We start from the raw sequence: 14,675 nt of genomic DNA on the forward strand, positions 1-14,675 counted from the left end.
CGTCATTCTGACTTCACAGGAGCGCTCCGCCACTAGAGGGCTCAATTTATAGAAATGGTGTAAACACAACGTGGCGCTTCTGTGCCGATGACTGTAAGCAAAGCCGTTAAAATAGACAACTCTGGTTGGTTGTGCCAACGTCAAATCTCAAATATATTTTTTTTATTGTTGACGGTCGACCACAAAGCTAAACATTATCGATGCAGAGCGTCCCCATTTGCAAAAATGTTCATTTTTAGACAAATTTCCTTTAAACGAATATTCCCGCTGAGTTAACAAACGTTGACGACTTGTCTGCAGAATTATGAACACGCAAATTGTAAATCGGACATGTGGTAAGTTTTTATCACGTGGAATGTTCATTGGTGTACGAGTACAAATGCTTCAGGTTGGTTCATACTAAAAATATGTTCACATTGTAGAGAAGCATCGCAATGCTTTGGAAACAAATAATTCAATTGAAACACTAGTGTGAACGAGGCTATACAGTTTGTAGTTGTATATTATTTCAAAATACGTACTTAAATAATGGTGTGTTTTTTTAATTTCAGTTTGGTGTCCTGTATTTGCCATGTGATGTGCACGGTGGAAGAAGACGATGACCATCGTTTAATGAGCGAACATGACCGACTGATGTCGAAAGTTTTGAGCAAAGACAAAATTAGTACATTCAGACCACATCTGCACGGTAATGTAATCAAAATCATAATCATATGTGTTTAGCAAACAATTATTAGTTGCCGAGGCATCGGCTGCAATCATTAGCTATGACAGAGTGCATTAAATCTTGTCTGAAAGAAAGCGTCATTGATATTTAGCTAACACAGCGCCGCGCCATCCCAAGTCGCCTCGCCTCGCGTCGTGTCACGCGTTGATAGAACGGCCGGCACGTAGACGGAAACATTTTGCGCCAACTTTGCTTTCACAAAAACATACTTTCAGGGCGAAAATCATTACACTTCCAAATGACAAGCCGTCGCGTGCTGCAATTAATGACAATTGACACGTTTAATTACAAGTCAGTCCCATTTCAGCAAACTTAGCGCTATGATACAATGTCAACACTCACTGCGCAGAAAGGAAAACGCTATGCGGTTACGAGCCTGTTAATATATGCTGTTGCAGTAACAAAATTGTCCCGCATTGGTGAATGCGTAAACGTTTTCCTGACGATTCTATAATACATTTTCGATTCACAATTTTTTTTTTTTACATCGCCATTCATCGTCGCCAGCCAAGGACCATTTATTCAGCCGAAGCCTCAACATTAACCCTTCGCAGATTTCACTACAATTTAATGTATGTCGCACCCACTCAAGCGATTATAAGATTCACTCGGGCTCATTTGCATTTCCCAATAAGAACTCACGATATAAACGACACAATACTTGGTAAATTTAAAATAGGGGAATATAGAAATCAACGAACTAAGAACGAGCTTACTAACCATCAATTAGTGCTGTATATGAGGGAAACGATGTGTTTGTTCACGGTTCCTAGAACTACAACTAGTAACCGTGGTTTGTTGCAACGAAGACCGGATCGGGCAAGTCGGTATGTTATCAGTCTCGACAGATTAATGAAACACGATTTGCACAAATGTTTAGACATTCCATCGTCTTCATTCAATTGCCCACAAGACATTTTCAACGTTGTAATAAAACATTTTGGAAACCTGTCAACGAATATAGACCTTTCTGTTCTTGACTCGCAGTGAATTAGTGCAAATCCTGCACGCCGCCATTGTTTTAATCTGTGATGACCCCAGACGTTCAAATGTATGATACAGCAACGCTGATTGGTAGCGCCAGCTCATTGGCGCGCCCAATCAAATTACTTAATATACTGCAGTGAAATACAGCTTTTCCTAACACGATCACGCACGGGTTCGTGGGCTGGTTATGAATGGCCGGCTTTAGCGAAACCGTGCGATTCGGACGATGATCGTCATTAGCCGGGACGCATTTACAAAGAAGCTAGTAAATACAGCACATTACCAACTCCAAATGATGTGTTATGGGTGCTATGTGTGTTAAGGTAGATCTATATCTTACTGACGTCATCCCAACGCGTCGTGTTTTGTGCTCAGTCTATTGGCTGTTTGTGTTGGACTTTGTGTTAAAAACTGAGTAATTGTGAAATATTGAAGTTACCTATCATAATAGCGTGAAATAACTGAAAACAAACTCCCAGCAAAGCGTTGCTCTGGTAATAGGGCGTTGCTGTTGCTTAAATTGCCGTTGCGTGAACTCCTGAAACTTCCTCGAAAACTACCCGGACGAAAACGATGTTGTTTGCATAAATCAATGGTTAATAAATAGGAATACTTTTCTGGGAATTTGTTTGAAAATTTACCACGTATTTATTTCACAATTGACACATATATAAACCAAAAGCAACACATATCATGTTTCCTTTGCCCTTTTCCCTGCCATTTGTTTTTTTTCTGAATTAATGAGGCATTAGATGGTTATATTAAATTTTGTTTCTGGGTTACCTCACATGAATGTAATAGAAAATTTATCGTGTTTTGCCAACGATGTGAAGATGTACGTACAATGTATCTACATCGAGATGTTTATCAACAATTTTTACAATTCGGATTTTTTTTTTTCAAATTTGGGATTGCGAAGGTCGCTGTAAATAATCAAAATCGAACAGTAATTAATTGTAGGGCTAATCTGTGCATATTAAGTAACGAGAAAATACTATATATTTATATGACTTTGGGTTCCTCACGTTTGAAAGAAAGCGTAACGAGCTCGATGTTCGGAAGACCAATCAGAGAACAGAAGATCCGAGGATGATTAGAGTGTGCACATGCGCAATTATGACATCAGTGTCTTTATTTTTTTTATCCTGTAGGTGATCCAGTTGTTGTGACAGTATATGTGTCTGTGGACAGTTTTGGATCTATTTCAGCCATGTCGATGGTGAGAAGATTTAGTTCATTTGCATAATTAACACATTTTTTTCATTATTTCCCATTTCATAGTACTCCTGACTGGGAGTGTTGCGATTCTAGTCGTTTGTTTACTGTGTTACGCGATAGTGTCAGTCCCGTAAACAAATTAGGGGGCACTATGCAATTGATTCGAGTGTTTCAGCTTCAGTTTAGTACTGAATGCTGGTGTAGCATCCAGGTTACCTTTACAAATCATAAATATAACATTTTTGTGTGTATTAATGTACACACTGATGAAGGGGAACACAATATGCAATTGTGGCATATTGATATTCTTGCCTAAGCGGGAGAGTGGGCTCCTGAGTGCGCATGCGGCAGACGCCCATGAGCCTTTGCGTTTCATCGCGCGTTGTCCCAATTTCCGCGCGTGCGCAGGTGACGACAGAACGAGAAACTATATTACACTCGGGAGGGAGTATAGAAAACACAGTGAACGACTGGTTGTGTAATTTTGGCTAATTTGGCGTTTAAGATAAGTCGTATATTTGATTGCATTGCCGAACCTGAGTCATGCATATATACAAAACACATGACATTGTGAAATTTGTTCGTGTTTTGAGAGAAAAACCCCTGAGAAAACAAGACAAGAGAATTCAGAAACTTTTATTAATAATAATTCCCTATGCATCTATGAATACTTTTCATAATTACCGATTACACAAGAATATTACAGAAAAAACATAATTTGCTATATTCTATATATTTTTGCCTATTGTTTGTCTTATGTACGAAGAATAACTTTAATAAATATGATTTTACTGCACTGTATTTTTCTGCATAAAAACAAAGGAATTTCACAATACCGAAAATGGAAAGTCTTTATCGCAGTAATACCTTTACTGGTGTAAACGGATCAAACGTATATGTGTGTTACCGTTCTAGGAATACACTATGAATGTTGATGTGTATCTTGAGTGGGAAGACATCCGATTGGTTCACAACACAACGGATCTGGTATTTCAGACGGTCGAATCAATTAAACAATTCTGGCTGCCAGATATCTACTTCGTGAACGAGAAGAACGGAGAGTTGCACGTTGTTCTTTCTGAGAACATTGCGTTGGTGCTTCAGCAATCTGGTACTATAACATATAAGACAAGGTGAGTGAGCCCTCTATAGACACTAGATGAAAATGGCCTCCGAAATCTCATTCAAATACTATGAATATGATAAATACCGTTCCATCAACCTATAACTGTGCTGTGAGTAATGAAATGGCGATAACAAGATGTGTCGTTTAGTCGCTTGTTGACAACACTGATAAACAAACCTCTGGCGATTTAGTTACAATTTAGTCAGTGGAACAGATTGGTGTGGGATGTCGACATTTTTTATTCCAAGTCAAGTGATTACATTTTGACACTAAAATAGAAAAAAATCCTGAAAAGGATGAAATGTCGATAGAACATGTTGCATATTGGGAAATACCCTATTGATCTTACGTTGACCGCCATTTGGCATGGACGTTTCGTAGTTGTAGGTATCAAGACTGCAATCCGAAAGTCTTTTTAACAGAAAAAGTAATTCACTCACGCCGATCAACTCGGAAACAGCCCCAATATCATGTCAGTTATGTTACCCTGATAAAACATACGGCACAATTCATACATGAACGACTATATTTATGGGCGGTGGTTTTCGCCACGCGTTGTTTTTGATATGGTCTGTTCGAGATATAGAACGCGTGTAAACTACATTGTTTACTTACAAGATCTTACAAAGAATTAAAAAGCGCTACGCGACGACCAACACGGTACAAGCAGTATGTCGCATACGACTTATTTACCACTTCCGTGTTACTGAGAATGTTCTTGAACCGTACTGTGTCTGGGTGGAATATTCTAGATTTTTTTTAGAAACTGGTTGAATAGATAATAGAACACTGTATGAGGCAATAGAAGGTAGTGGAACATTCTAGAAATGTGTAGTAAGTTCCAGACTCATTGTGTATGTTGATGTAATGGTCTATTTATAGACAGTGGGGGGTATATATAGGGGAGTTGTTCAGCACTGAGATCGGATCGGAGGTCTAGTTGAATTGTGTTGGAGTTTAAGTATCTAGTTATTGGAGGTTTGGAGTTTTACCGCGTTATTGTACTTGATGTTTGCAGAGTATAATAATACCAGTGCCAGTTGAAACCTCATCTGTTGGCTCCGTGTTCGTATGTTATCATCGCGCCAGGGAAGTCTTTATGTTACTGTTGCCATTTTGGTATTTGAACCATCACACCTGTACTATACCAATTACGGTAATATTACGTTGCGTGTGACACAGTAGCTAAAGCGGTTTCCGAACTTTTCATAAACCCATCAAATCGTGGAGATTTTCTGATTTGTCATTTTTATCCTGCAGTTAATTCAACCTGGGAAACTTACAATGGATTCACTACGTTTTCTTTTCAGATTGACTCTTGTATTAACATGTTATATGGAGCTCCATTTATTTCCCCTCGACATTCAGCACTGTCCTCTACTGATACGTAGCTGTAAGTGTGCATATCATTTGCATAATATACGATATATATAAATGGTCGCCGAGATCTCGGTGAAATCAAGTGAACCGCGAAACGTGTTTTTCATCGCGTCCACTGTTCCCTTGGCTTATGTCACCACGGTATTTGAAATAGTGGGCGCGATAACGGAAAAGAATAAAACGCTAATCGAAGAAATACAGATCTCGACGAGATTCTGACGGCCATTTATGTCTAACCGCCATATCAATATTGTCGATATGTTTAATGCATGGCATATATTTATGATAATTTTATGCAAGTGGTGAAAAAAATTGTTTGGGTTTCCAGAAGATGTTTGCAAATGTTGTATTTAAGCACTTTGCCCCGTTTATATTCATTTCAATACTTTGCGTGTTTTGTAAATAATTCTGAATTTGACAACATTTATCATTATTAATTCACTATCTACTGAATTTACTTGTTCATTTCAACGTTTTACACTCATGTCGCGTTTTGCCACAGACGCATACAATGACAAGCACGTGACTCTGAAGTGGCGAACGTACAATCCAGTAATGATAAACCCAAAGATCCAGTTACCTCAGTATGACCTGCCAACGGGGGACCCTGAGACAAGCATGAACTTGGAAGAACTCCCTCCGCTGGGTAAGAAAATGCGTCACTTTGTGGCGATATTACTATTAAATTATTGTTCATCCCATATTATTGTCGCTATTTTAACGCAATAATTGTGATATAATCCACTCAAATATCATGTTTGATATAACGAATTTTGAAGGCTGAAACTCCTTGTGACTGTGTTGCAGGTAATTTCTCAACACTACTAGTCGAGTTCCGACTTGATAGATCACTGGGGTTCTTCATTGTGAATATGTTTCTGCCATCGGTAATACTCGTCATCATTTCTTGGATATCGTTCTGGCTACACGTGGACGCCACTCCAGCTAGGGCGTCACTGGGCATCACATCGGTACTCACCCTGGTCACCCAGAGCGGAACTATCAGATTCACGGTGCCAGCTCTCTCCTACCCTACGGTAAGACGGATGGCTTTAAAAAAAACGATTGCCGGGTTTTAATGTCCCGTTATATCTGTGTCTATCAATGCCATTTATTTAAAATCGGTCACATTGGTCCCACAATTATATGGTTAAATTGAATACATATTGACCGGCAACGAATGGTCACCACAACATTAATCAACGCCGTGAAAAATCAATAATATATTAGGGTGTCAGCTGCTTTTCCGTATTCTAGCGTAAAAGCTGCGTAGAAACACGCAACGTTGGTTCGACTCACTACACTCAACACCTTTCCAGGAAGAAGATCGTAATACAGCTAATCATTTATAAGATATATATGGTGTTCTTAATCTGTTGTAAATATGTATCAGATAGTAGGTCAGCTATTTCCCTTCCTGTCAAATATATAAAACTTGGAATTTCGTCGTCTGTTTTACTTCTGAACAAAGATGTCACCGCAAACGCATGCGCAGAGACGAATAGTTTGATCATTCTCAGTGACATCACTATGGGAATAGTTCACCATGACTGTGCAATATGCGCTCAGTGACTGTGCACGCCCCCTGACGGTAGCGAGAGCCTACTGTATAGTCTACAATTTGTTGATGTGACTATATCATATATTATCTTGATATAAAAAACAGGATAGTTCACTGGTTCCACGACTCAATGTAGGTCATCAAATATTATAGATAATTTTTATTCAGTGCGAAATCTCGCATAATGCGTGAAATGATTGGGAAAAACGTCTTCTGCAAAATGTCTTTAATTATAGTTCAATATCAAAATGCCGAGCTCACGTGAGGGGTATATGACCTTCCAGCCTGTACTTACATCAGCAAAATTGACCATCATCGAATGTGTATGTCACATAATTGGTCGTGGAAATACACAGAAAATACTTTCGCGTTTGTCGAATTTGTTTTGACGTCACTACGGTGCTCTGGCCTCTGTTTGTCCCTTTGTATGCTTGATTTCACGCATAAGGCGGGATCTCGCAGTGAACAGAACATGGTTCATTGAGAAGCAGCCGCCAGGGCCACTATGAAGACGCATATTTGACAGGATGTATCTGATGGTGAGAAACCTCCAAAGATAAAATTATGTTTATTTATGTTTGTTTTGTTATTTCGACTTTACAATTCATTTTATTCCTAACTTATGTGTATGCAAGTTCCCTATCATGAATCTCTCATTTGTTCATGGCGTTTTCTTCATGATGGTGTTATTTCTATGTCTCACTCTCAGGCAATTGACATTTGGTTCTCCGTGTGCATATTATTCGTGTTCGCCGCGCTGATAGAATTCGCCCTGGTCAACTACTTCTACATCATTAGCGTGAGAGCGAGTAAGCGAGAAATAGTACGAGGTATACCCGATGACACTGCTACGGTATGTATAGGTCATTTTTATTTGCATAATCCGAGGATCTTGAAACTACGGTCTTCGTGATGTATCAAGACTTGTGCGATTAACCACGTCTGCTTGGAGATTTAAAAACGGCGGTTTCTATTACAGTAACATTATCCGGGGTCTGTCGCACGGTCTAAGCATTTTATTAGGATATGTTTCTCAAAATATGTCACTGTAACACACAGAAAATGCTATTTCATGGTGCCATGAGACAGTAGCGGAGTGACGGACGGGAGTGAACTGAACAGTGTTTATGTAATATATTACTTATTCAGATTATAGTAAGAACATAGCAACAGTCATAGGTGTTTTGTGCCAGGCAGCCAATAACACGAAAAACGAAAAACTCGCAGAACCCGGTCTACGTTCGACACGCGATACGTAACTTACGTCGACTTAAGAAAAACACTGGCTGAGGCATATTGGCTCAACCATCAACTTTAATTTACTTAAAAGTTGACAGGTTCGCAATGTGTGTTAAATTTTAGGTCATTCAGGTTGTTATATTGACATTTTTACGTTGTTAAATTCGAAATTTGGCGACTGGTTCCAACATAGAGCTAAAATAGTCTAGCTACATGTTCCAAAAAGTTTATTTGTATGTATATTTATGTATCATGACATTTTACATGGCCAAGAATTATTAACTATTACTGATCGAATGAAATAGTGTACACAAGACAGAAATATATGGTCAGCCGAAATATCGCCAATCTACCGTCGGAGTCAGCGCTAGTGTGCGCACTATCCAGTGGCCGCCATATCCACGCATCTTGTAAGAAATCAAGAATATATTCGTTTCAATTACCGGGGCGCAACTTACGCCTACGTGAGTTGTTTTTTTAGTGAGAATACGGTAAAAGAACTACACTTCCATTTGTATATGCGATGTTTGCGCATTTGACATCACGACATGTATTCAATTGGCACCAGAAAGGTAATTTTGTCCCAGTATTCGATGGATTTGAATACTAGTAGGTGAAATCAAACTTTTTGTCTTGAAAGTCACGCCCTCGAGCGATTCTCTGACGTAAATGCTTTAATGCCTTCAGTGGTGCGCAATACTGCTAGGATTTGTTACTTTCTTTCTTCAAAACCATACACAGTTATACTATTCACACCAATTATTATTATTATTCACGATATTATTCACACAAATCTACGTCATGATTCACATAAACACAGGCATAAATTCACATAAATATTCTTTTTTCAAAAAATAACCCAATCAATGTTCCTGTGTACTCCCCAGGAGACAGAAATTGATACACCAACTGACGGCAAGACGAAATTTTCTGGCGAGGCTGAGGAGTCTAATAATACAGGAGAGTTGAGGCTGCGAATGAAAGGATCGAAAGAATACGCAATGAGCATGTCAACAAAGTCGCTGCACGACAAGCATAAGATAAAAAGCCGCTTCTACTTGAAGACTGCAATGAAGATTGATAGATATTCGAGGCTGGTATTCCCAGTTGTCTTTATTTTATTCACCACTGCGTTTACAATCTATTTCTATGCATTACAAGACAGAATCAAGTAGCTAGGCAACCGCTGGATTGTACATTACAAGGCTCGACTAAGGAATAGTCTGGATAGTGTGTCAGTTTGTGCGTGGCATGTACGCATCAGTTGCGTGGAGCGACTCTGGAACAGAGGCGTACGTTCCGCATCTTGTTCCTATTATGCGATACCAAACGAATTTATGTGTTTTTGCGTTTACAGTCACGTGAATTTGTATAGTACTGATTGATGCCACGACATAACGCCGTAACACAATATATACGATGCGTAAGGCGAGGGGGCGTCACACAAATTAGAGTTTCGTGCCTAAGTAGTGATTCTCCCGCTCATGCTGTCGGCGCCATTTTTTTAGCGACCGGACCGTGGCCTCTTTTACGAATTTTTTAATATACGAAATATCACACCATGCCAAACCGAGTTTCAACTGAGAGGATGTATATATGTGTCAGTGTTCTGTTCGCCAACATCTTTGAACGGTGTTGCCGCATGTAAAAACCTTGGTCACGTAGTGTAGGCTATCTAGCCAATCACGGCCTTCGTTAATACTGGATGTATCGAGAAGCACCAAAGCTTTGGTGAAATGTGCTGGGCTCATATTGAGAACTGATATTAGTAATAATCAATTTAGTTCATGTGAAATTGAAAAAAAATTAATAAATGAATACGCTAGTTGTTTTGCTTTTGCTTTCAGAGGCTAGTTAGTCATGGTCATTGTTTTTATTTTCGTAATGATGTAATTTAAATAAATAAACAAAAAAAACGTAATTTTTCAGACATGGGCAAAGTGTAAAATATAATCAGATATTTTATTCTTGCGTAATCCGTACATAGACATTATGTTTTGGAAGTGTATAAAGCATTATCCACATTGAATATCGTCGCGTAATTTCCTACATGTAATTACTCTTTGGAAACCCCGTGTCATGCGAACAATCTTCCGGGTTAATTCCTGTCGTTGCACATGCGCAGTGACGTTTTTAAATTTTGTACGTGTTCTTTGCGATATACTTTCCTTCTGGTATAGTTTAGTGGATTATCGTATTTAATGTACATTGTTCAATGAAAGTAAGCTTTCTGCTGGTAGTATATGGTGTCTATGTTACAAGGAAACGATGGAATTATTGAATGTCGATGCATCGACGGCGGAAGGCTAAGTTGTCACGCATATCTCGAATATAGGAAGTTACGACCATGGAGGTTTTGAACACACCCATGTTTTATATTTTATTGATATAATATTTGCAGTTATACGTATGTATAATTATTTTGTTATTATTTATTTTTATTTATATTTACTATGAGAAGAGTTACATGTAGTAGAGCAAGCACCCAGTGTGAAATTACGCTTCATGTCTCGTACGTGTAATTAGTGTATCTTCGTATTCATTGGAGAATTCGACGATTGCTTGTAAAACACACTCTGGATTTGACATCTCGGCGTTACGCTGCTTCAATAATGCTTCATGTCTCGTACGTTAAAAACACAGCGCATTTTTATTTATTCACGTTCAAAGTTAACATGGAAATACTATTGTTAGTACGTCCATTGTTACAAGGGCATCGTATTTATACTTATTTACTCATAACTCTACGCTGCATGTGCTTTAATCGTACAAGCTATTAGTAAATATTAGTAAAACAAATAATTAGGTATAAATATATGTATCGATAAGATATAAAACGTGTATGCGGCGGAAACTATTTCCGGGGTCGCAAAAGATGGCCGACACTGACTTCCGCCTGATGAATATTTCATCCATATTACAATTTTCTTATACAAAACAATTATCTTATTGGAATTATATGTTGTTGTAAGTCACGGGCTTCTCTGAAATACCGATACCAACGGTATTTGTAATATTGCAGAAACTCTCATTAATTAAATAATACAATTATAAACAAAATTCTACAACCTAGTAATATCACGGCCACCTGTGTATTTGTTTGTATATGTGCGAGTGTGTAAGACGTGGAAGTTCAACATGCAAACACCAGATGTGTATATTTTGTTTGTAATTCAAATTTTGTTTCTAAAGTTTTACTAGGATAAAATGTGAAAAAGTCTCGTCTACTCCCCTTGTATTGGTGATTCCACAAACATCTCAAGAATGACCACGTTTTATTTTTTACTAACATGAAAAACATATTTGTTAAAAATTGTAATGACTCAATGATTGACATAAGATGCCGAAATATCAGGTATCAAATCAATTGAGCTGGTAGTTTTCAAAATCTGAGAGAGATTCACTCAAGGTATTTGTATACTAAACATCAAAACATTCCGGCTACTGTTTTTTTAAGAAAAAAATGCAGATGAAATTGTTGAAGATCGGACGAACAGTTAACAGGAATATGATCAGCTTCGTCGCTGTGTCGTCTTCGATGGCAGCCGAGCTAAAATGTTTAAAAAATTAGTATTCAAGTCTCAATTACAAAACTTGTTATAATCAATTGAATTTGTCAATAAAATAATGTTAATGGATAATTATATATTTTCAGTAAGCTTTAACTATTTCATTTAGGGGGATGAACGTTATGAAGTCATTTGCATAATTTAATTCTCCATCACCTGTCAGAGAATTTGCAGTTACCTGGGCGTGTTGCGCCCTCAGTCGACGCTGCCGAGAGCGACGTCACCGCCGACAGTTTTGCTGGTGTTATGGCATTGGCATTATGTTGCAACGTTGGTGAGGAATAAGATGTTTATTCTTATTACCTGTACGTCATATGTATCTGCCTTTCCCGGAACTGTTATCCACATTGCTACTTAAACTACTGGTTGACTGTCATACAGTAATTGTTGTACTCAGTATATTCTTCCTGTAATAACCTGCTAACATTGTGGAACTTACGCTCTCTAAATTACCATTCAGTTTCCGCGTGGCTATTGTCATGATTTATATTTCCATGTATTTAGATGTGAGCCCGCTTTTTGCAATTATAACGACATTCACTGATGACCGCTTGATAATTGGTACCTGATCGAAGGGCTGGACAATATCAAACCACACTTTCCCTGTCATAGCCTGTCATGATCAAGTTTATACCGCGTATTTGGGGGTTAAAGGGATCAGTTAGTGGAACAAATGACTGATATAAATGTCAACTATGGAATGTTATTTAAGCCACTGTGGCGCCCACGATATAAACTAACGGTTCGAAGTAGAAGTAATTTCCCAACATGGGGAGCAATTAATCAAGTATATATGACGTGTTAAGTACTTCGTGTGATTGGCTACATGAGTAGAATCTTGAACTTCCATGTAAGGGAGTCAGAGGCAGTCCCCGCGAGGCGCCGAGACGAGAAGCTGACACAAATTCTATATCTGTGTGTGTCTCTGTTCGGTGAAGGGATGGCTAACGTAACGAACCCTGGTACCTGGCTTAATGTTTTATAACACGTTAATTAAGTCATCACACTATTAGCAAACATTGGAGAGACAGTGCATTCACAACATTTAGTTAGTAGCTTGTGTATATATATACGTATAGTAGTCAGCATTTTATACCCGTACGTGGTAAAACATAATAGAATAACAGCCACGTCAAAGGAGTTTGCATTGATACAATATTTATGTTTAGTGTGATATAAGATAAAAATACGGGTACATCGCTCTTAGTGTACTATAAAGTACTTTACGCGCATTATTACGCAGACTTATTGACATTATTTGTCGCTGTACATATTATATTATAAATGACATCGTAATATGTATACTGTTTTCAATACACAGGGTAATGAGGCCAAGGACCGACTGTTTACTATGGTGACTATGTGTGAGACTTACGTTCAGTTGATGCCAATGAAAACATGATTTCTGTAAAAAAAAAAAATACACAACCCAAATAACTGTGGAATCCGTGGATTGTTCTGGCATCGGGACGAGAGTTTCTGTAACACCTCGCCTGACATTAATGGCACTAACACATCATCCCAAAAGTTGCATTGGTTTCGGTTTTCAATTTGATTATTTGTATCTGCTAACGATTTAAAACATTTTTCGAAGGCACATGAAATCACAAACATTCGTCTCCTCCCGAATATAAAGAATACATTTACCACAATTCGCGTACATTTAGACTATTAACTATATAACACAATTTTCCTAGAACTCTGAATACATATATAAGAATAACCTCAGAAAGCAATTATAATGTCATTCTTTCGTTGACCCAAAATAGAGGAAAGGCTGTTAGAAGCTAATTGAATTCAATTAGCAGATTCAGACTGTACACACATTCTACGTTCGTTATTATTCTAAATATGGCAACATCGTGTAATTGATTACGTAATATAAATTAGAACCAATAGTGTTTGTTCCAACCCGAGATGTATGACTTCAAGTATATAGGTAATGCTACCTAGGGAGCTATCTGTACTCCAGCTATGACAAAATTGTGTGTTTAAATATAACGCGTGATACAACGCTTATGTGACGTCAACATAACGTCGTTCTAAATGGCGAATGTGTTTTATTGTATAGTTCGTCATTTATGATGAAGCAGCGCTCTCAAAGATAATGTTTAGACGGACAGCCACAATTAGCGTCTTATCGTTCACGCATCTGCGTCACGGACGCGGTTTGTCGCTAGAGGGCGCGACTCAATGATAGGTGTATATACTTTCCATCTGATGGAATTTGATAGTGTTATTGGCGCATTCATAAGATAGATTACTCCCACTTTTGGTAATACAATTACGGCAATTGGCAAATACTGTGTGATTGGGAAGTGTACTGTTCTATCATTATGTTTAGTGAAGTCACCTCTATTAGGTGTCAACAAAATACTGATGAAGGGTCACTTTAAAATCCTGAAGAAAATCAATTTGCGGTGGACAGATAATAGGAGCTGATTTAATGGCTAGCATTATGAAACGTCCTACAAAAAAAAGAAGTTAAAATAGTTTGGTTGCTAGCAATGTTCTTCCCGAAAGAGAAGGAACTGAAACTACGGGTGCTATAAATACCTCTCTTGTAGTGTCTCCCGGCGGTGATATGTATCTCTCGATCTGGCAGATAAATTAACACGTGATAAAGCTCAGTTTAAACTTGATTAAGCGTAACAATAATTCCTTCCAGGAAGCGCTCTCTATGAGTAACGTGTGTGTCTGTCTGGTGCTGGATGTTGGTTACTGCGCCCTCACCGACGGCTCCAATCTGGTACAGACGACAAGATTTCAAGAATAATTCATGCTATGGCTATATGAGTGAGAGCGCGCCAGAGTGCTATTTTTTCCCCATTGTTTTCACATATGTCACATGATCGTATCGGAATTATT

General features: G+C 38.3%; 1 protein-coding gene across 1 annotated transcript; it reads left to right on the forward strand.

Moving 5' to 3' along the window:
- Positions 1–330: 330 nt before the first annotated feature.
- Positions 331–10,159, forward strand: LOC100377011 (glycine receptor subunit alpha-2-like). The gene is made up of 9 exons (XM_006812736.2): positions 331–335; positions 552–688; positions 2,866–2,933; positions 3,848–4,065; positions 5,369–5,451; positions 5,941–6,084; positions 6,246–6,475; positions 7,709–7,852; positions 9,126–10,159. The coding sequence occupies exons 1-9, from the start codon at positions 331–333 to the stop codon at positions 9,411–9,413; spliced, it is 1,317 nt and encodes a 438-aa protein (XP_006812799.1). The 3' UTR covers positions 9,414–10,159.
- Positions 10,160–14,675: the final 4,516 nt, after the last annotated feature.

This window comes from Saccoglossus kowalevskii, chromosome 14, assembly GCF_978046115.1.
Source record: "Saccoglossus kowalevskii chromosome 14, keSacKowa6.1, whole genome shotgun sequence".
Taxonomy (NCBI): domain Eukaryota; kingdom Metazoa; phylum Hemichordata; class Enteropneusta; family Harrimaniidae; genus Saccoglossus; species Saccoglossus kowalevskii.